The sequence below is a fragment of the Homalodisca vitripennis genome, chromosome 5 (assembly GCF_021130785.1).
Source record: "Homalodisca vitripennis isolate AUS2020 chromosome 5, UT_GWSS_2.1, whole genome shotgun sequence".
NCBI classification, from domain to species: Eukaryota; Metazoa; Arthropoda; class Insecta; order Hemiptera; family Cicadellidae; genus Homalodisca; species Homalodisca vitripennis.
The window spans coordinates 31,710,852-31,735,410 of NC_060211.1; the positions used below are offsets into that span (position 1 = coordinate 31,710,852).

A 24,559-nucleotide genomic window follows, 5' to 3' on the forward strand; every position below is an offset into this window, starting at 1 on the left:
CGCCAAGAAATCTAAAATATATTATATTTCTTCAAGTTCAAAGTTATTTAATATTATAAATGTGCCATAAGAGGTAAATAAAAAAATATATATACAAAACAAGGCATTTTAGTTAAAATTAGCATGTTTATTGATAAGAATCTTAAAAATAACTATTTACCATACCATTTGATCAAAATTAAAATTCATTGTACAATTTAATAAAACTGAATAATTATATAAACTACTATTTATTATTACTACTAATTATTAGAGCATTCTTATCTAAGGTTTCATATCTAGGTTTCATTTTATCTTATCATCTGGTCAGACAACTGATAATATTTGGTTTTGGATCTATAAGACGACCAAAGGACACACCATCCCCCTGCAGCAGAGTGAAGGTTGTCTATAAATACTTGCCATAATTGTAATAATCGTGATAAGCAGGAGCATGCACGGCACAGACCATTTTAAAGGCCTTTAATGAACTAAAAACTCTCCAAGACACAATTCGTAATATCAGAAATAATCGTATTTTGCATTTTGGTCAAAGTCAACCATTATAATATATCCGTCTACGGCGTGGGAAGGGTTAATCAGCTTGGGAGTTACATTTGTAAAAACTCCATTTTACACCCTCTTTCTTACATTAATGAGAACTATAAAAGCGTTTCAATCAAGTTAACGTTTTTATTTCAAAAAAGTTTGTTTACTTATTATCATTATCCCATAAATTTGTTAAAAATGTATAGTCAAATTAATATAAAAACCAATCTCTGTGAGCAACCTAATTATTGATATACTAAAACGTTTTATTGCAACTAAAACCTCATTGTTGATGATTGGTGTGAAAAGACACCAAGAGTTCTAATACTTATAATCATTGTGAAAGTACACCAGAGATTCTAATACTTATAATTATTATATGTTTGCAATGGAACACTACTTGTCAAGATCTGGTATCTATCTTCTATTAAGATTTATAAAAACCTATTACAAAGTTAAGCATGAATGTACTTCAATTAACAAACCAATCAAAACATAGTGATGAACATATACAAGTCATACTTTTGAAAATAAAGAGTTATATGTAAGGAAAAATAAACATACTTAGTAACCACCATCAAAAACAGAAGCACCAAATTATGCTCACAACACAAATTATAAGTATAAACTGAGCCTCCATTAAACAATTCTGAACACAAATTATGGAAATTTGAATAATTACAACTTTACTGTCTAATTATTGTTAGATGTTTATTATGCTTAACTACATACATGTCTTTTTTATTGAATCAGTTTTTTATATGTTTTAGTTTTTGTGTTGCTGGAGACGATATTTAATTACATAATACATAAAAAACGTCTTTGAAAATAGTAAAAATATTTTTTTTATAAGTAATTTACGTTAGATATTAGACAAATAGCCATGCATCATTTGTATCCTGTGACCTAAACTAAATGGCTTTGTTGCATTTTAAAGTAAAAAGTCGCATACATACATCAAACTCAATAAATTGTATAAGTATAATTATGTACTCTATATAAATATTACATCTTACCCATGAATACACAATGTTTGTTTAATTAATTACACTGGCTGTTGTAAAATAACCTCAGATTTTCTCCATAAGAACAATATTAAACCTTGTGCAGTTTTACGCCCTTTAGGATTACATTTAAATTGTATAGATAATTGTAAATTTCTTCTTGATAACATTTACTCCATATTATACATGTTTGTCATTGTTTTCAATAAACATAACTGATGATAGGTTACGTGACAGTGAAATAGATTGTTTAATGCGTGATTCAAATTATTTTTATGACTAATTTAGTATAGAAAGTGATAAAATGGAGGAGGAATGTGATCGTTTACAAATGAACAGTTTATGAATCAGAACATGAATGGCCAGCTCCCGACAAAGCTGGCGTAATCATGATGCAATTGCAGATGAATTTCTTTTTAGGTTTATTCAGATTTTTTAATAATTAGATTACTGAACTACACTAACAACGGTATGTACACTTAGGAAGAATACCGATAGTGAATTTGAATAAAAAGCATTAATTTGTTGGTGTGCTAGAAATTTGGTAGGCAGTAAATTGGTAAAATTGTAATACCATACTGTAATGGAGGCCTAAGTTGTTAGTAACCTAATAAACTAGTGTGACAGTAACCTATTTGTAACTGTGAGAAGAATTATGTGAGAAATCACACTTGAATTATATTAAAAGTTATAAAAATATCAAATTCAGTACTTAAAAGGATTTTTGACTTGTAATTATATGGATTCTCAGTATGTAGGAAAATGTTTAACATAATTTAATGCTCTATTATTTAAACTCATATTTTAAATTAACAGTTACTTATCAGCCGCAAATTATTCTTATAATAGGTTACATCTCAATTCTATAATGTATTACTTAATTTCTTATTCCACTGACTTAAAATTTTGTACAGCGCAAGTATTGTTTTACGAAACTCTCTGATCAATGAAAAGGTTTGTTTTTATTATGAAAATTTGAAAAAAAAAACAAATCTTACATTATTTTTCAACATAAATACCTTTATATGTATTAAGACACTTAAGAACACTTGTTATGTCCAAGGACAAGCTTTTCAATACCAATTGAACAAAATTCTGTCACCTATGCACGTAACTAATCGTAGTGGTTTTCATTGACATTGACTTAAAAGCTATGTTTTATCACCAGTGTCTATATATAGTTAAAAACACGCATCACCTTCTTTATGTACAGGAACTTAAGAGCTGGTCCCATTTTCTTTTTTTTTGAGTTCATAAGACAAGAGTTTGGGAACACATCAGACAAAAAAATTTATACTAGACAGTACCTGTGGAAAATTCTTTTACAGGGATGCTACAGGTCAGGGAAATCAGGGAAGTCAGGGAAAAAAACAGGACTGGAAATCAGTTAAAAGTCAGGGAATCCGGTCTCAAGTCAGGGAAAAGTCAGGGAATTTCGACGTTGGTCAGGGAAAAATATAAAATCCCTTTACACAAATAAACTTACTGCTGCCGCGCCGAGTCCAAGCCTGCAGACGACGCGGCGCATGAAGCAGGCTTTTTTGCTTTTTTATATTTGCCACCCTGTTAGCCTCAACACCGCTTTTTTCCACCCATTAATTGCCAAAAACCCTGTGGATTGCGTCGAAAAAAGTCAGGGAAAAATGAAAAATTTGGTCTGGAAATCAGGGAAAAGTCAGGGAATTTCATTATTGGACTCCTGTAGCAACCCTGTTTTAAAATCTGCAATTGTGAAACTTTGATTATCATTAACGTTATGATTCATTTGTTTGTTTGATGACCTCATCGGTCTTCCATTTTAATTTTTATTGTGAACACAAATGAAACAGGAAACGACCAATTAGAAATATCGTAGCAATTTTTTATTCTTCAGGAACCAATCAGCAATTATTAACAACAGTATATAGCTCATAATGATTTCTCCATACACAGAACACAATTCACAAGATGTTGAACTTGTGGGATATGTTGGTTCTCGGTTCCAGTTACGGCAGTCATTCTGGTACTGTGTATTGGTGAAATAAAATTGAGTTATTAAATTTAAGTTTCAAATCAGCCATTCTTTAAAGTTGTTAATAATAGGTTTTTGAAAGAATAACAGGATTTCAGACATTTGCCATTGTCACGTGTTTCAAAATGTACAATACACAAAACAGTGTTATACATTTGGTAACTTATAGCGATGGCAAATCTCCGAAATCGTCAATAACAAATTTGAACAAAGAATATAAAAGTCTAATGCCATGTATATCTTGATACGATTGTGTTCTTGGAATGCTCTGTATTACACAAAAATGAGTGAGATAATAGTTGTTTTTATAAGTAGAAACCCAATCTTTCATTAAGGGGCGTCCGGGGCCATATGCTGCGCATGTTAAATTAGTCATTTTAAGGTACAACATATCTCTAAAACCTTACGACGTAACCCTACTTTAATTTTTTATTATTTTGTTATGTATGTCTTTTAGAGTATTTATGGCACAGAAATGTGCTAAAATAACTTTATTTAGGTATTTTAAAAATTTTTTTCTAAAATTTACTTTTTTTATTTGAAAATTTTGACTTTGCAACCACATGTAGAATTGGTTTTAGGTTTTTTAAGTTTTTATCGTAAGGGTTTTTCGGAATTCCATTTTTTTCTAGGCTATAACCTAAACAATAGTGATTCATGTATCTCAGTGCATCCTGCTGCATAGGCTGGGTTATCTGGATCCTCCTGCTGCTCACCAATTATCCTACAGATGGCTTTTAGCTGCCTCCCACTTCTAGCGACACTTCTTTTCAAATCTCCTTCCACCGCCTTTTGGGCCTTTCTTATGCGCATCCTGTCGAATCGCTTCATAACCTCAACACAGTTTTGCTGGCATTATACCTACTTTCTTGAGTACTTCACATTTAACAATGTTTCCTTTGTTGAAACAGCTCAATGGCTTCATAAACACACCAAACTTAAGGGTTCTTTTTCATAACTAAAGTCGATTTTGGAAAACGCGACCACACTAGACAATGTTTAGAGCGACTCGCTCGGCTCGACTCGCTATGGCTCGGATTTTGGGTCTGTCCATGAAGACACATTTCGCCAGCAGCGTGGAGTTAGCTAAGTCCTTGAAAATTTGTTTAACCCTGTTCCATATGTAAGACAGGGGCAATGTGGATAGAAGGTTCATTGTGGTCATAGGCCTTCTTTCTTCCTGGACAGCTTGTTTGGTATTCTGCACCACGTATCAGCAAGCAGTTTTCGGACACAAACTGTGGGCTGGTTCTTCATTTGTTGAAATGAGATTGGAAATACTCCGCCCAAACAGCCTCTCTTCATATTTTCCAGGCCAGTCAACTGTTCATATTTAGTCTAATAGCCATATAAATAATTTAAATTTCACTTAGCCTCAAGCCTCAAGAGTCAACCTACCTTTCCCCCCTAGTTGTTTTATCATCAGGAAGTTTGTAAACAACACAATTCACAAACCAAATAACACAGAAAACTTTTGGTGATAACAGATGACAACAAATGAGAAAGAACCATATGACATTAAAGAAACAAACAGTTTTTACCAACACAAACAATGTAGTGTAGCTTATTATTTTTTTTTATTATTATTAGCAACTGTAGTATGTGTATACGAACATATCCCTTGTCCCTGATGCCCCTGCCAGCGAAAAACCACAGTGCAGACCCATAACAAATAAATTAATTTTAATAAGGTGTGCACTGGTTCCAAACTGTATGTATGATTATGTCAAAATAAAGATTCCAAATTCCATCCAAATAAACAAAAATAAAAATTGAAATTTTGACCCAAAATGGACCCAGGACGCCCCTTAACCGATCTATCCATAGATGTGTTTTTAAAAATCTCAAAAATCATTAATACTATTAACGAAGAATAAAGCATTTTATGTGAATGAAAATTGGATTTTGCCCATAATTCACTATAAAATAATAATCAAGTATTTCATACAGACTTAGTTTATAAAGTACTTTTTTCTTTCCAGTGTACAGTTTCAGCATCTACAATACATAAAACTTTTATAATTTAATTTTTTCTTTAAATCATTTGGTGTATCAATATTATTAGTAAAAGTTACTTATTCCAACTTTATGTTTACTGCATCTTAAAATCATTGTGAATCGAATCTCCATTCTTTAACACTTTGAGTGTTAGCCTGGAATTACATGTTTCTGTATACTATTCAGAGAGTCTTTATAGTGATTATAAGTTAAAAACTATTTGGACAATAATAAACAATACTTATACCTTCATTGTACATTGATGATTATGTACAAATATACTATACTTTTGTTTTAGTATAGTACAACATTTAAAACATGTTTTAACATACTGCACAAACTACAGCTGTTTTTTTATACTCAAGTTGGTCCATAAATTGATTATTTTTCATTATCTTATAACAGAGATAAGAAATGTGTGTCTAAAATCAGCTGACACTCAATTTAAGTTTTTCAGTGCACTAAGCTCAAACTTAGTTGTTTCAGTAAATGTAAAAGCAGAAAACCAGCTGTTTTTATGTAAACTTGACAGTATTACTATGTTAAGTTATTATTTAATAAAAATTAAATAAAACGTATAAGTCCTAATTTTGTTTCCTATATGATAAAAACCGTTGTTCACCACATGTAGCAGAAGTGTCTATAGGTGCTGAATCGTATTTCCGACCTCAGCCTAGCCTTGTTCGTAAAACACAATTCCACATTGAAAACAAACACTTCTGCTCCTAGTGATGAAAGCTAACAATTTCTTCTTTCTCAATAAGCTGATAAAATACATCATGCATTCTAGCAGTGAATTGTGTAACTAACATCCTGATAGGCCTTACAGAGTAAGCTTAACCTTTGAAAATATGGATTACATAATATAAGTCACGTAAAACTATGGGATCCACGTTCTGCCGGAGTTTAGCAGCTATGTAAAAGTACGGGATGTGAGATCAAACTGTTAAGTGTCAACGCATCATTAAAAACATTACTTATTAGTAGTTGACTACATTTTAAAAAGCCAATAGTAAATGTCGAGCACACCCATTTTTTGTTATTTCACCCACTAGGCCTAGTCAAAGAGTTATAATTTTTATCTTTGATTATGCAGGAATTTTGTTTGAATTTGGTTTACCATGTCGTGCAAATTTGAGAAATGCTACCTCTTAATTGTAAAGAGAGGCAGAGGGGTTGCTTCTTCTAATGGCACTATTTCATCGGTATCTGTGGAGAGATGCATTAGACAATACATTATACGGTAATAGAGCTCAACTTTTAATAATATTTGGTTTAATGATGCACCATAGTCCTTAACCAACTATAACTGATACTATAGAATGAAGAATGAAGGGGAGGGGTGTACGTTTACTCACTCAGTAGCATATCTTAGTGTATACAATAGACAGTATCGTGTTGATACAATTATTGATTGTAATTAACACGTTCATAACAGTCAAAATTATCGTACTTTTTTAATTACAATGCAATTTCGACCAAAATTGAAAAATGCTCGTACTTTTTTCAGTTAACTTGTTTTTGGGGTGGCTAATATTGTCCGTGAACATATTTTCAATGTAAAAAATGCAGCCGGATAATTATAAAACAAGATGGGACACACTGTCATGAACGTGTTAATTTATATTTATATTCCTGTTTAAATTTAATCTCATTGAAATAAGTAATTTTTGATTTTGTTGAATGCAGGGTCGCGTCATCAGACACCAGATACGGTTGATGAGAGGGTTCGAGACCTTCCTCCGAGACAGCAGGGGGGCTACCAGCAGTCAAGGGGTGGGTCAGGTGGAGGTTACCCCATGAGGCGGGGAGGTCCCAACTCTCGACCTAGGGGGCGGCCTGACGACCGGCGGCGGATGAATGACGAGGAAGAAACGTTGCTGGACAGTCATGACAGTGTTGATAGGGGTGAGTTTATAAATAATTAGATATCTTTATTAACAGGTTTGGAATGTTAATCCTTTCCCTGCTTATTACTGACACTTGAGCTGTTTACTAAAGTTGTTCTCTAAACTTTACTGTGTTAAGATGCACATAGTTGGTATGCTAGTCTTAATATGCATTTACAACTGAATAGCAGAGTTCAATATACATGTCTAAAGTAACAAAATTTTGCATTCTTTTTTTTAACCTTGGTTTAGAAAAAAAAACAATTACTATTTCATTGAAGGAGTTATCAGGAACTTGACATTGACTGAAAATGAGTAATTTCTCATCTTTGGTGATTTATTTGGAATTTTCCCGTGTTGCTTCAAGTAAAAAATTCTCAAATTAATCAGGCAATATTTAGTGGTAATTGCAATGTAATCAAATCAATTTAGTAACCTGGGATGAATGGCTATTTAATTTGTTTTTTAGATGGGGATGGTGTTTTGAGAACTATGTATTAAATTGTTATGGGAGTGTGAATAGTAAATTTTGATTTCAAATCTTATAGTATACCTACAAACGGAGTATTAAATAGTTTTTAACATAAATATTTAAAAAATCATTGTTCCTAAAGCTGATAAATACTTAAATATGTTGGGTTTTTTTTACTGTTTATATTTTACTGTAACTGTAGGCCCAAATAGATCAAATCAATTGAATTTTGTAATAAAAAAATTATGTAAATGGTAAAATAAACGCACAATTGTGCAATAATTTTAAATTTAATTCACTACACCAAAACAGTGAATTAAATTTAAAATTATTAGACAACTGTTTGTTTCTTCTACTAAAATAACTTTCTAATAAGAAGAGCTCCTTCAATGACTTCATAGAAATATTGTCTACATCATGTTGTAATTGGTGATTAGTAGGGTAGTTAAAGCAATTCATTAATATTAGGCAAGCATACTTAACTCCAAGGTTAGGTTTGCATTAGTCAGGCTAAAAGTCAGGGGTTGTTACTAGTTAATAGGAAAATCAGCAGACATACCTTGAAAACTATCTTCTAGGGTTCACTGACTGAAAGAATACATTTAAGTCCACATATTTGATACTTAATTAGTTTTTATGTTAATGTAAAAGTTTTGTGTGAAATATTTTTTATTTGTGTTAGGCCTTTTGTTTGCAAAGAAAACATCATCAGACTCACAACCAAAATTAGATTTGTATTTTTTTAATGACCTGTTTTTATTTAAGTACACAATTAACAGTATTAATTAAGTGCTGAATTAACAGTTGCTTCATATATGTGCATTTCTCCTGGCAAGTTTCTGTACTCCGTTCATGAGGTCTTTAAAACCCTTTTTTAATTTTAATTTTAAAAAACCAACATAAATAACCAGATGTGTACAGTTATGATGTTATTTTAAGTGGAATATCGTACAGTTGTTAAAACTATATGTACTTATTAATTTCCTACGTTAAAATATGGAATCTGTAAAAATTCAACTAGTTCTCAAAGGAAATATATCTGCAGTTCAGAGGATTATGCAGTTAAGTGTATTAGTCAATTGTTTGCTGTTATACATTGTGCAAATCAATCTCTAACTATATTGTTATTCACTCATTGTCATTGATCCATAAAATCCAACAGGAGTCCAACAGCTTCATCTAAAAACTGTATATAATATGGAGAACCAATAAATTACAAGAGAACGTACACAAATGAATGGTGCATGTCAAACTTTTGCAATGTTGTGTTGTAATTTGCATGGCGTAAAATATGCATGCTAGCCTAGCCTAGACAGATAACCACTTACCCAGTCATACCACGTGACCATCACCTCCATTTTGAAATAAAAATTCTTGAAATTTTTGTATCTGGTATATGGAAACAATTTTGGAGTCTGCTGTAGTTAATTTATTCGATTTTTTTATTCTAAATTCCATTAAATTAAAATTTCACGTTTTTTAGATTTTGTTTTAAAATGTTCCTAAACTATAGCCAAACTATTAGTTAATCTTATTTTGTATTTTTATAATGCCATTAGTACATAGACTACTAATTCATTAGGGATGAGTTAAAAACCGTTCTTAACTGATGGGCACTTAAAAGACTAATTCAAAGTTGATGGTAATACAAACTCTGATACCATATAATTAAACTAAATCAGTGTAAAGAGATATGTTTAGGCCACCATTGAAGATTTTGTAGCATGTTATAAGTAATATGGAAGAATTACTACATATGAATTACAACAAAAATCAATGTACGAAAATCTTAATAATTAATTTTACAAAAAGGGAACACAAGTGGGATAAAGCAATAGGTGGGGTGGTGTGAATTAAAAGATGCGGTACCTACAACAAGATATAAACAAAATGCATGCTATGAGAGAATATGATTAAATACCTCAAATAAACCTATAAAATATAACCTAACCTCAGTACATGCTTCTCAAAAACAGTAAAGTATAGAACAGATCAAACAAAATATATACTGTGTAGTAATCTATACATGCTATACAATAAGTGTTCTAAAAAACCACAAAGAATTATTTAATAAGTTATTTACATTTGGCTCTTTATCCGTGGAAACAATTTTTAAAAAAAACCAAGAATAAATTAATACATAACTATATATATAAATTATTTGAATAAAATAAATGATAAATTCTAGAACTAATTTCAATTATTAGTATTTAAAAATGAGAACTTTAAACTCCTAAAGAATCCAAAAGAACGTTATTTGTATATTAGATTGGGATAAAAATAAATAATCCCAAAATTGACATCAATTATCACTCTGTCTACTAAATTGTACTTCTTGTTTCCACATTAGCAAGGAGAGAGGGAAAAATAGAGAGAGCTCTGAAAAGTTAAGATTGCTATGACGTTTATAGCACACATAAATTATTGTATATAAAACACTAATTTATTTATAAAAAGAAAGTAAAATTTTAGTATAAAAAATCAAAACATTGTATTTCTCGTGATAATACAATATTTTTAAATTCAGGCTACATTTCCAAATGCATTTGATTAAATGTTGGCACGATAATTATAAAAAATGAGAGTAACAGGTGGATTTGGCTACTAACAAATGCCCTAAAAAAGAAAAAAAAACATTCATTCACATTAACTGCATGCTCAAAAATAATGTACATTTTGCCCTTTTTCTTTCCAAAATCTAATTTAAGATATTTTACGCTTAGTTTTTATTGAATACAATCATTAATTTAGTTCTTATTAAATTACTTTAACTAACTCGATCCCCGCTACAGCTGGTCAGTCTGTAGACGTTTTTATAACAACAACCTTATTAACCAGAATCATCCGTATACTGTGTGGTCACTAATTGGTTGGGTCGTGGTGGTTATGTGTCTGCGTAGAGTCAGTATCGAGTGTGGAGGGGAAGCGAGCTCAGCGACACGTGCGGCGGAGGCGAAGAGGACAGACGCGCAGTCATACCCCCACTCCTACCCCCACCACAAACAATTCACCACCCCCCACTACTGCCACAGAACAGACCATTGGTAAGTTGTACTCAGTGTGGCCCCCTACCAATTAAACAATTATAACTTCTAGTAGGAAGTCGATTTGAGTATTAGTTGGTTTATAGAGATGTCAGAATTTTCGCCGTAGAATTTTGAAAAATAAGCCTTTTCCCATACATTATAAAAGTTTCGGGTACATTTTTCATGATTCAAAATCTACCTGTTTACATGTAATTTTTGTTAACAGTTAAACCTAAACATTTGTAATTGCAATAGACGTGTGAGGTTGCAGGTTTAAAAAATTCACTTGCAGTTAAAAAAACCTAACCTATGTGTGGATTAGGCTCTCTTAAACCCATTGAGGAACTGTCATGAGCGTTAACCCATTACATCTGAGCATGACTGAATAACCTATCACGAATGGTACTAAATGTACTTAATCTAGATGTTTGGATCTTGTAATTTTTTGTTTTTCCACTAGATCGAGTATGCCCTCTTGCATCCTCATGGACAATAGTTTCATTTTGTTTTGTTATATTGCTGTACTGGAAAGACAACAGATAACTCACTTTGTTATTGTTTACATTTTGTAATGTGCCCAACTTTAATCACTGTAATGCTTAGGTTACATTCTACACATCATGTTCTCACTTGTTTGTGTTTATAGTTGCTGAACGTGTTATTATTTTGTTCATCTGCTTGACAAGCGATTTTGAAATATGTAACTGGGAATCAGTAATATTAGTGTTGACGATATAATGAAAAGTAAATAAATTATCAAAGTATATAATGTAAATAGTTTATTTTAATTATTCATTTAATAATAACAATTGTATATAAATCTAATAAATAGATATGTTTTATCTCCAAAACAACTTTTTTTAGAGCTAAATTCGTCAAAAACCTGACAAAAGATTTGGGTAAGGAAATTTTGTTTTGTTTTTATAATAAAATGTTGTAATCCAATAAAATGTGGTTATCATTAAATAAGTATTGTGCTATTTTGTATTCAAAACATAATAAAAACAAATAAAAAAATAATAGAGCATTAACAGTACTTTTGTTTTTTTTGTTTTCTTAAGTTATCAACATTACTGTAGAGCAACATATTGACTAAAATGTCCGGATAATGTTTACGGACTTATCTGTAACCAAACTCGTTTTATTAAAATATGAAACATTTGCATTTTTGTCTGAATTAATTGAAGCATTCTGTGCTATAGAGGCTAGTTTAATTGGTACCTGAGAGGGATAATCACAATGCCAAATGTAAACCATCTTTATGACAGTTATGCTACTATGCTGCAGTTTAGTTCTTTTCATTATTTGTTGTTAATAGGCAATAAACATTACTGACATATTCTTAGAGAACAGTTCATTTCGTCAATATCTAGTCAATTTATAGCATGTTTAACTGTCAAAGAATTCATTTCAGTTTATAGGGATTCTCTTGCAGCACTAAAATGTTCTTAATTATTTTAACCCTATGCACTCAAAGCCAGTATTTATAATTTGTCCTTGGAGCTCGTATAGCCAGTGCCATTGCCCAACGCCATTTTGTCAGAAACGCAGATTAATTGTTGCGTACTGTTAGCACAGCTCGTATGTCCAGCTGTACTGGCCAAGATATAATACGTCCATAGCTTGTAAGGCCAGCACCACTGGCCACTAAACATAGCAGTTATTTTGTAATATTCTCTTTGTTTATAATGAATTTATAAACAAAGAGTGAATTTATAACGGATGAATGCTGGAACCTATCGAGCAGCTTTAGTTCAAAATAATTTTAAGTAAAGTAGTAAATTTTAAATTAGCTTATAATTCTTCTCTAATCATTAACTGCAAATAAGACAAATGACGCGTAGTGGGCCTATACACTGAAGTGATAGAAGGGATAAGAAACCTAAAAGATTTTACTAGAAGACATGTGCTAACTATTCTTGACTAGACATAGGTATGTATTTTTAAAAGTTTTATTTAGTAAAAAATGTAAATAGTTCATGTCTAAGTATAAGATAACTGTAAAGGCCTACTTTATAACATATTACTTTGTTAACATATCTTTGTTAACAATATACATATAAGAGTTACATTTCCCAAATGTATGTTTATCTTTGTATTCGAAAGATTCATTAAAAATAAATTTTAAATTATATTAAATTTTTTCTTTTAAACATTTAAAATTACAATACAAATAAGTAATGCGAAGGAAATTGAAAAATAATTCTGATCTGGGGAGGCAAACAACAAATATGGCCGCCGAGCTGTCAATGAAAGTAGCACAGCCATCTGTACTGGCCATACGAGTTGCGAGGACAAACTACGGCAAAACTAACACGAGCTGTCTGCAACCTTAGGCGTGGCCAATGCTGCTGGCCTTTCGAGCGCAAAGGGTTAAGTTGTTTGTTGGTGGTTATAATGAGTCGCTCCCTTGTATGATTACCTTTTCCAAACAGTTTAGTTGGTTAGGTAATAGTGTGAAGTGTGTTTAAATGTTGTGTGGGTGTCCTCTGTACCTGCGCTGTAGTGCTTTGGTGGTTGCTTGTATAATCACTTCTGTGACGCTAATGTAAGAATATTCATTTCTTTGATAGCTTTTCAGTAGCATTCTTGTGAGACAATTCCTGTAAGGCATTTTTTCCAAATTTTTGTTGTCTTGACATTGTTGCTATGTTGGTGTTACTTGTGCCTTCCTAGTTTGTTATACAGTACCTGGTCAGATTAGAGTCTTGTCAATTCATATATGTCTGGTTCTGTTTTTGATCCTATGCCTGTAGTATTTAGTTATTATAGTTTTATATTTAGTGATAAATATTATCTGGGCTGGTATCTTTTCACTCAGGCCAAGCTTAATTGGTGTGTAGCACTGATTGGTAATTTTGAGGGTAGTGTTTGTGCTTCTGACTTTTGTGCTCCTCTGTAGTAAGTGTGTGATTTGATTTTGTGCAGGTAAAATGGGTATAAATGCAGAAAACTCCAATTTAAATGTGAAAACTGTAGTTTTAAATAATTTATTGTTTACCAATAAAATAGGAAGAAGCCCGTTGCCTGAGACACAGCTAGCAAAAGGAGAGAGAGGGAGAGAGTGTGTTAACACACTGCTATTATAAGTGTATGGTTTTGTTGAAAATACATACGCTAGTGTGATTTTGTATTGCGGTTATCGATTTTTAAGTAATACACTGACAATGACTGAGTCTGACAGCATTTTTGTCTGATAGTCTTTTTAATAATGAGCTATACCTAAAGAGTGGTGTAATTGATGGACCTAAATTTTTTATATCAGTCTATATATTATATGATGTGTGTTATTTGGTCTGACGTTAAATTAGCAGCGTATATTTCAGTTTCTTAGTTCCATAGTTTATTGGAATGAATCAAGTTTGTAATTTTTGTAGTTCTGTATAACTAATTAGAGAATATGGATAATCCTCGAGTACTGAAATAAATGTAATATATTTTTTTATTAGTTTTGGTGCTAAAATGGTTGGTCACTCGGTATTTGGTTGATTTGGTTTACTTTTAAAGATTCTTTTTTGCAAGTAGGACCTCTACACAGATATATTTAGTGGAAATAGAAAATATTCCAGACTTGTAAAGTCGATATTCTAAAAGTTTGTAACTTTAGGGTGTCTGATGTTTGGCGATAAACCCTTTGCATCTCAGCCCGTAAGGGATTGGAGGTTGTTTGACACACAATTCCATCTTTGCTTTTATCATTTTGCATTTAGTATATTTACCTTACATTACACACATTTCATTAATTTGGTTCATCACTATAACAATCATTATTGTTACATTGATAAAAATTAACACGTACGTTTTCCTGTACATACCACGTTGAAACATTGCTAACACATTTAATGTCTAGAAATAGCTAGGCCTTGTCATAGAAAGCCACATTCTATCAACAAATGTTAAACCTAAACATCTGAAAACTTCCATGTTACTTATTACATCAACCGCTGTCCAAAAATACATTAAAATTGTTTATTTACAAATGTCTGCATTCATTTTTGACTTAGTTGAACCAGAAAATGTGCCAACAGTAATCTCAAAAGGAGTTTTTTTTTAATGTGTATAACCATATTTAGTTGAACAATTTTATTAACTCTCCATTTTAAAAGGTTAAAATTGCTAGTTGTAAACGTATTTTTAAATAAATTATTAAGATTTTGTTGTAAGTACAACTAAATTTAAAATAAAATATTTAAATGTTTTAAAATAAAATATTTAAATATAATTAGTGCACAAATCATATCCTTAAGTAAAAGTGCCATAATGACTGTTGTACAGGCATTTTCCCCATTAATAAACAATACAAATTTCTATGGGACCCAGGAAAATGTAGGACAGTTTGTTTTTGTGTATGCGTTATGTGGTGATATATCTTGCTTGAAATTTATTGTTGAAATATAGTGAATTGAATTTAGTTGTAACAAGGTTATAACTGAAACACATTAACACGTTCGATGCGGCCAGCTCTAATCTCTTAAGTGCATGCCCATTTCCACTGGTCTCGATTGTGAAACGCTACCCAGAGTGATGCTTTTTGCCGCAGGGAATGGGCTAAGAACTGGAATTTATCCTCTTGTCTATGTTACAAGACATGAGACATACAGACAAGCATATGAAAAAATAACCATTTATACTAATCGTACTTAATAACAGAAAGTTGTATGTCAAGAAAACAACCTTAGACTCATTAATGAGGCCAGAAACAGCAAAAAGCAAAATACCATTACATGACATAAACGTATTGCTGTGAGACATTACGCACAGTAGGTTAATAGAAACCACGTAAGAAATTGTATGGCGACAAGTCCCACATAATTATCCTGGTCTTAGCAGCGCGTTCTTTATCTAGACTAGAGAGAAGGACATGATATTGAAGGTTGGTTGGTAAATAGGTCACGTCATTTTATGTTTCTTAATGTAGTTTCGTCATGTTTCTCTTATTGTCATTATTTATTTAGGTTTCCTAGTTTTCTTTTATTTATTTGATTAGTGAAGGTAGTCTTATATTAACTGAAGGGTTTTCTTTGTGGTTGTCTGCAAATGTTTGAGTATGAATTCCAAGTTAGTTATCATTACACAAATTGTTTTCGTGATGTATTTTGATATATATTATGAACAGAATTGGGTATGCATACATATGCGTATACAACATATAAACGCCCATATTTTAATTAAGTTTTTCACAAAATAAACATAACAACTGTGTTTCTTTGGCTCCTTACACCACTTGGTTTAGAGTAAATAACATTATAATTTTTAGTTAAAATTTATCATTGTATTTAAACATTATTTTCATAATGGTGAACATTTGACATGTGTTACTAACATGGCATTGGAACCATATAGCTGTAAAGAGAAAAATACTTTTTTTACTAATTTTTAGATTTTTTAAGGGGAACTATATTTGTATACAGATTCCTTTGTATGTTAAAATTACATATTCTCTAGTGCTAATTACATTAATGTATTACAGTTAATATTTTGTCTTTAACATATATTTTAAAGAACTTTTAAAAGTTCATGAACAAAACAAAAGTCATTGCTTAATTCTGGCAACTAAACTGTACCAGTTCCAGTGTACTTAATTTTATATTCTGATAAGTTTTACACTATAAGTTCTGGTTATTTCTATTGGTTTTATGTTTAAACAATCAATCTTTATGGATATATTAGGACGATTTGATAAGTAACTTTTATATACGAAAAGAAACTATTTAAGTTTTGTTACGTTTTTTTTTTTTTTTTTTTTTTTTACATAGTTCTCTCAAAATACAACACACTTGTCCAAAAAAAAAAATGTTTTTGCTTCGTAATACCTTCTCAATAATGAGTTCCTCCGCTAATGGGAAACACGCCTACATGTAGAACGCAGCCATATTTGTTGAATTTTTCAAAAAATTTGTTTTTATTTATTATTTTTTTCTTTTACAGAGCAGAAAATAAATATCTCTTAAGTTTTCTAATATCTCTAAATGTACAATAATTGTGTTCGGCAAATAGCACTTACAGGTTTAAGTTTTTTTATATTTACTGGAAAATCGGTTTGCCTTTTCTCAACAAATTTACTTTTGCAAACATTTACATTTTAAATTTATTTTTAGATTTCACTACAAATTTATCATTGGCGTATTGTTTCTGTGTCTGCTATATCACTGTTTAACAAAAGTATTGAGACTTTCTCTAACTATTGGGTTTGAGCTAGCTAAGAGGCTTTTTTTCGAACTTGGGTGTGATCCACTTAACAGTCTAGATTTAGAATTGGTACAAAATGGCTTATTTACATTTCTAACTCTTGATTAAAATTGCACAGTAACAAATTTACAATACAGAAGAATCCAACTAACACATGGCTGAGACAATTTAACAATCAATAACCTAAATTCAATAATTATTTTTAATTGATACCCTTTTTATAAGTAACCTCAACAAAACTGTTCTCAAGGATTATTTATACTCTCCTTGTTAATTTGTTCCAATTACGAAGGTATTCCAGTTTCCCCATTGAATGGAAATGTTTTTTTCTTTTTTAACCACTATTTTGTGTGGACTAACATCCTTGGGGCTTAGACTTCGTAAAAAATTGAAGTTCACTTTTTGTCATTAGTCTTTAATTGTGCACTAATACCACTAACCTTGATATCTACATTACTCTCCATTATCTTATCTAGCTCATTCATATTCAGTTAGTTCTGAAATAAAAAAATTATTAAAAGAAATTATTATGTAAATGTTGTTATGGCCAGTCTAAATGCTCTCTTTCTAATTATTCTGTAATTTTTTTCTGAAGAAATCTGTTGCCAGCTCTGTATTGTATGAGTATGACCGATGTGGGTGTTACAGTGTTTGGAGGCCTGACCTCGGAGCCCAGTGCAGAGGCTAGCAAGGAGAGTGCACCTGTGGGCAATGCGGCCGATGGACCCAAGAACCAGCGGCCACGACCCAACAGGAACAATGGACCTGTCAAGCGAGCACCGGAGAAGAGCAAAGAGGTCTCCTTAGTCAACGGGACCTCAGCCTAGTCCGACACCACTCATGTTGGATTTTCTTTTTTTTGTCTTGTTTTTTGTTATACGGCACACGGCGTCTGCAGCAGTCTCGAGAGTTGGTATCTTGTCCAACGAGCGAAACCATCGGTCTCCATAAAAACTGGTTCGATATGTAAAGAATTATTTATAAGTGACAGAACGGAGACCGGTGATATCGCCATGGACCGGCTATGTTTTGTGCTTCTGGTGACTTTCAGTGCTTCAGGACTATTGTGACCAAAAGAGAATCCCAACTTTTGTCATCGTTTAGACCCCCTCTCGACTGGCTTTGTAAATACCTGTTTTCTAGAACACAACTATTGTTGTTCACATCTGTTTTGACTGATAGTTTTATTGTTAATGTTTAGAAATGATAGAGTTTCCTTTTCTGACAGCTTAGCACTAATAATTGATTTGAAGCAGCTTTTTATTTGATCTAATGTGGCTTCTATGAAGTGGTATATATAGTCGAGAGGGGGCTATACTTACACTGCATTGTACAGTTATGTTTGGCTGCGATCCCTCTTCAGGCGATGTCACTAATTCACGATTTACGAGTCACACAATAGTTGGATTACGTTTCACTTGTATTTTTCATGAGACATACAATGATTTTGTCATCGCTAATACGCTGTTTGCTCCCCATGATTTTTCTTTGTACACTTGAAAGTAACTTTAAATGAAGTTGTACATCGATTTGTTGGTTTCGTTATTATAGGTCAAGCCTGTAGCATAAACTAGATTTTAAATCTGATTTATTGTTTTTGTAATATTGATACATAATGATACAGATTGTAATGGTTGTGTTGATTTTTTTGAAAAAATAAACAAGTAACTTACAATTTGGTTTGAGTTGGTTACATTATTGTATTATAACGTGTATAATATAAGCTGCAGGATGGATATAATTGAGTCAAGTTTTGTTAAGAATGGCTCATTTATTTTCATGTTAAAGGGAGCCTCTCTTTATCTCATTAGAATAACCTTGTCATTGAATCATAAAAAATCTTAAATTGCATTTGTAATTAATGTGTGAGCTAATCTTGTACTGTCTTCAAAAAACTATCTTGTATGAACAGTAACTTTTAATGTCCATGTTTTCTTAAAGTCTCGCTAATCTAAGGTTTGGCTGAATGTTAAACTATAGAAATGTACTACTGTTATATTAAAAATATTATTTATATGAGAGCTCCCTGGGAAGAAATTTTAAAGGCGGAAGAAAGTAATAAGCAGTGTTTATCACTTGCTCGTGTGATTTGGTCTATTTCTACTATACTATCTCCTTTGATCGTCTCCTAGCTATAGGTATTAATTATGATAATAATCTTCACTGGTTTTCTAAAATCAGTTTATTGTAAAAAAATATGAATACATTTTGTCTTTAATAGCGTTAGATTATTTGATAACCATGCAGGTTTTTACATTTTGGCTAGAAGTTTTTCAAAAAAGCAAGGTTTGTTTTTTAAAGTAGTAGCTTTGAACTTATCTACTCAAGTTTTAATTTCCCAATGTAAAAGATTTGATGATAGTTGTATAAACATTCTGCTTGATGTGACAGATGATATTTGTTAGTAATTCTGACCACCAGTTCAATTTAATTTTCTTTCGTCCTCATTTACCAGTGCTTTTTTATGACCTCAGAGATATGTTTTAACCATATGTTTGAACAATAGATATTTTGTACACAGTTAAGAGTCGGTATTGGTTGTGGTTACCGTATTAGAACTTATACTCGTGGACATTGCAAAATCCTTTTTTCGTAGATTTGTTCAGAATTACTAACACTTATACGGACAAGAAGTTTTTGTCCCTAGCCAATACTAAGAAAACCAAGTGGCACTTACATCAGTGTTATATTGGTTGATTTTGTTTATCAAGTGGTATGTTGATATTATTGTGTTTTAATGCCAGCCGAATTATACAATTTTGCTGGCAACTTACTTTTACTTTGCCTCACTTAGACTCTTATAAGAAAACTGAATATGTAGTTTGTAAGAATTACAAATGGTCATTATCATGCTTTCAATAGAAGTTGTGAACCTTTTAAAATGGCATTGTTTTATGTATAGTTTACATAAAAATGTGACTATTTTGAAATTGATGTGGCCAGTAGTAAAAATTCATTCAGATCTTTTTATTTTTTACACAGGTTGTGTATAACTCTCTTGCATTATTTTACTATTTACAAATGTATATTCTTTTAATCCTGATGAATGGATTCAGTTTATTTTCATTTATTATTACATTTAAAACACTCATATCACTGAATTCATAAATAAATTATTTTCCAATCTTGGCACAAAACTAGGAACAGCAAAGTACAGTAAAATGGTCTCATCCATTTTAGCATATGGCCATAGCAATCATTTTGCAGATGACTGGAATCATTAGAATTTTTTAAAGAATAGGCAAATAAAAATTGTATTATTTTAGTTCATCTGTTAATTAAGTTATTTACTATGTTTGTTCTTATCATGAAAATCATTCTTTGTTAAACTATGTCCAATATTATTATATGTCACCACTTTTTACATTTCAAATGTTTCAAGAATTTTAATTGTAAGTAATGAGAAAACCACAAAGAACCTCCGTCAACAACAATTATTAATGTTGCACCGGCATTCTTGCTCTTGTTAGTATACTATAATATATGGTTAATTATTTGTACAGATGGTTTTTACTGTTCTAAAAGGATAATTGCTGTAATGTGAATAGGCTACCACAAAAGTATCAACTTATGTTTGTTTTGCTATGAATTTCAAGTTTTATGAATCAAAAATGTGTTTTGAATTTTTCTCAATTGCACTGACGCAGTGTTGTATAATGGGTCAAATTGTTCTATTACTGTGGCATATTATTGTTTGAGACCTAAATGGATTGTGAAATAAAACTTATAATGGATTATGTAAAGAAAGTAGAAAAACATTACAACGTAAGTGTAAAATTAAAGTGTATTGTAAGTGTAAAATTACTGAAAATGTGTATGATTTCCTAAAATAATAAAATAAATGACATTGCTATGTAAAGAATAACTTGTAATTCAAAACACAGCCGTTATATTAAAATCGAATAGTTTTAATTGTTTTACATTTCCGTTTTAATATGTAATATCAGGTTTTGTTTGTTTTAAATCTTACAAATAGTTTATGCTCCAAAAAATATGAGAAAACGTAATTCTAAACTGATATGATAAATACCCATCACGTCTATTCTTGATAAATAAAAGCATACTTTTTTGTTTAAAACTTAAGTCAAGTTTAAACTAAAAATAACATGTTTATATTTAAATGTGTGGGTTTGAATCTGTTCGGAAAAGTATTCTTCAATAACGTAGTAAAAAAAAATATTTAGATATTATCAAATTCTTTCATGCATTGTTTACATATTGGACTCACTTGTTCTGTATAGATTCTACAGCAAAAAGAAGGGGCTAACTTATGATCAAACATTAACTGTCCATTTGATCTCAAATTAATATGTGTTACGGATTTTAGTTTAACTGGTGAGACAACAGCCAAATTTTTCCAGTAGTTCCAAAATATTTTTGTCTATCTGAAAGTATTTAGTAATGAATAATGTAAGATTCTAAACTTCCTTTAAATCGCCAACGGGGTTCCTTGTAATCTGTATTTTATATCAGATTTATGTTTCATTTGAGTATTTTTTAGCAGTCAGGGAGCCCTGTTGAGAGACGTTTGTAATTCTTATAACGTGTATTACACCACTTGAGACGTTGTAATGTATTATTATAGTAACATTATTGTATGATGTGTTTATCTATCTATATAGTGCTAATAGCAGTACCATACACATTGTGTATATATTATAAGCAACAACAGAGTTGGATTGAATATCAGCTTCATTATTACATTGATGTTGTTAGGCCTACAATCTGTGAGCAGACTCTGATTGGGTAAAGAGCACTTTTAGAGTTGTTTTTTTAACAGCTACTGTTGTAATAGTAAAATGAGCTGGGTGGAGTAATTCACCGTAAATGTTTTGTAATGATAATTGAGAACAGTTTTGTTTCAGCCGTATTGTAGTTTAGTATTAAAATGTATAATTTTAACATTTTTTGTTTGTAATTGTCAAGATGCTAATTATTTTTGTTGTTTAATTTAATTTAAAATTCATTTGCTCATGTTTGTTTTCATTTGAAGTGTTATTTGTTTACGATAAGTAGCAATCAGATCTAGAACCCATTCACAAAGAATACATTCCCATCAGAGTCGTGCAGAAACAAGAAAACCTGTGAACTTTGCTGGTAGCAGTCCGAGCCGAAACTTCAACTCGGTAGACAAGTGTACAGATTTTTGTAACTAACTCATTTTTCTGAAAGACTGAACTCCCTACACACTGTAACAATAAAACGATTATTTTATTTGTTGAAGTACTCCGAGTGGTTCGGCTCCGACTGGGACCTGCAACGCGCGGGATGTACATGGTAGGTAGCTGTAGCTTGTATGTACACTTGGTCGCAGTGTCTCACAGGATGTGAAGAGTCTCCCCGCCCTGCCTGAAATGTGTGATAATTATCAGTGATCGGAGAGGAGGGCGACCTAGTGTGCCCTCCCCCCAGAGTCTACCCAACACGTGCTCTAGATGAAGGACTCGTTGAGGTTTGTGTACGTTGAGGAAGGACTTCTTAATCGGATGATGTGCTGTGAACGGAGCCGCGACACACGAAAAGCCCAGGCGTTGACCCCGAAAATCAAATCGATTTTGATACTATCCTCTCCCTCATTCCCGATCCTTACCCCTCCCAATAAAGTTAAGTGAATTTTTTGTATTGTTAGAAAGCCCTTGTAATTGTATTTAAAAATGAAGTAAAATAAGAAACTCAGCTCTTTGAATTTTTCAATAACCTTGTCTTCTTCTTTCTAGCCCATGATGTTGTTTATGAGATAGTTTTGTTTTATTAATATAATCGTAATATAATATAAGCTGTATCAGGAATATTGTTAATCACCAAGTTTAAATATTGTTTAAAAACTAATTCAAGCTATAGTCTACATATAAAAATAATATATGTAGACTTAACTGCAGTATGATAAAAATATTTTTTTAGTGAAATTCATCTTTGTTTTTTGTAATCCAAAGTAATTAATGGACGTGCAAATTCATAGTTCTGAGAACCTGCACAAAATTTAACAATTAAATGCCATCTGATTGTTTTATATGACAATTGGTCGATATGGTGTAGTCCATAGTAGTAGGGAGAGGATATGGCTAAGTTCTTAAAATATAGCCAATCTCCCCTACCCTCAAAATCCCTTAAAAATTGACTCTTATTTTTGGATTACTTTTTTAGTAAACAGAAGGTATCCAAATTTTGGCCAAAAGAGGATCATGATTCAAAATTTAGGAATTGATTTTAGATATTAAAAATCATGTACACGATTTTAAAATTCTGGATTCAACCACTATTATTGTGGTTCCAATTTATGTTTTCTTTTCAATAAAACAAGATTTTTTAGTAATTTGGTCATACTCTCAATCATTCATGTACAATTTTTTGAAATTATATGAAGTACTTCCATTTAAACCTTATTCTGCTTGTCCTCATGGTCCATTGGCCTGTGCGAATATCTTATCGAGAGAATAAGGAGGATATTCAGTACAGTACAAGGTCGGTCATAAACAGGACTTGAAGCTGTGCTATCTTGAATTCATGTTGATGTGTGTGACCACCACCTCTCTGATATGTGTACAGGCTTAGTGTTACTAGGTAACACATAATTAACTGGAAAAAAATCACACAGAATTTCTGATGTTGAGCAATACCTGCATTACGACAGGCTTTACACAAACCTGGAAAATTAAAGGTTATAAAAATGTAAGGGAGCAATTAAAAGACCAAAAGTAAAGGAAAATATATTTAAAAAAATTATGGTTGCCTGTAAAGTCGGTTTTACGGGCGAAGATTTTACGTGACAACGTCTTTTTCTCGGTAGAATATTTATTGATATGAATATTATTAAATTGCACAATAGGAACAAGGAATTGAATGAAAATAAGAATTGCACAAATTTTAACTATAGAAATATATTTTGTTTACTAAAACATTGTACATAATTTGAAATTAATTAAAATTTGTTATTGTAAATGGTAAAGTTGAATAAATCATTTACTAAAATTGGAATTTGAAATTCTTGCTAAACACAGTTAAATTCTAACTCCACGCGTGGTGATTGGTCGGTTTAGTTCGTTTGTTTGGTCGCACTGTTATGACAGGTTAGAGGTTATAATTTGTTATTTTAAATGTTTGACTAGCAATACGCGCTGTTTCTTCTCAATCGACTGAATTACGATTGATTGCAGAAGGATTTAAACTAATAATTTACTTAACACTATCAACATTTGTCAATAGTATGACATAACCTATAAACTCAGTTTCTCAACTTTTGTGTCAATCTAACAATTAATCAATCAATCATAGTTTACGATAATGAAATATCAGTGTACAATTATTTACCTTTAATTGTTGTAGTTGTTGTAAATGACGAATCTAAGCACTCCACATTTTTACGAATAAACATAGTTATCTGCTTTATCCTGTGCGGCGGACCCACTGGACGGGCATCGTAACGTTACCGGGCGTTACACTTT

At 31.5% G+C, this 24,559-nt stretch overlaps 1 protein-coding gene across 4 annotated transcripts in view; it reads left to right on the forward strand.

Moving 5' to 3' along the window:
* LOC124361935 (synaptic functional regulator FMR1) overlaps positions 1-22,793 on the forward strand; it is a 59,984-nt gene extending 37,191 nt beyond the window's left edge. For 3 of the 4 annotated variants that reach the window (XM_046816010.1, XM_046816011.1, XM_046816012.1), the window contains 3 exons: positions 7,231-7,449; positions 10,803-10,946; positions 17,766-22,793. In XM_046816010.1, coding sequence (XP_046671966.1) covers positions 7,231-7,449; positions 10,803-10,946; positions 17,766-17,944 — 542 coding nt within the window. In that variant the 3' untranslated portion in view covers positions 17,945-22,793. The remainder of the gene's footprint in view (positions 1-7,230; positions 7,450-10,802; positions 10,947-17,765) is intronic. The other variant, XM_046816013.1, reaches the window with a different exon arrangement.
* The last annotated feature ends 1,766 nt before the right edge of the window (positions 22,794-24,559 follow it).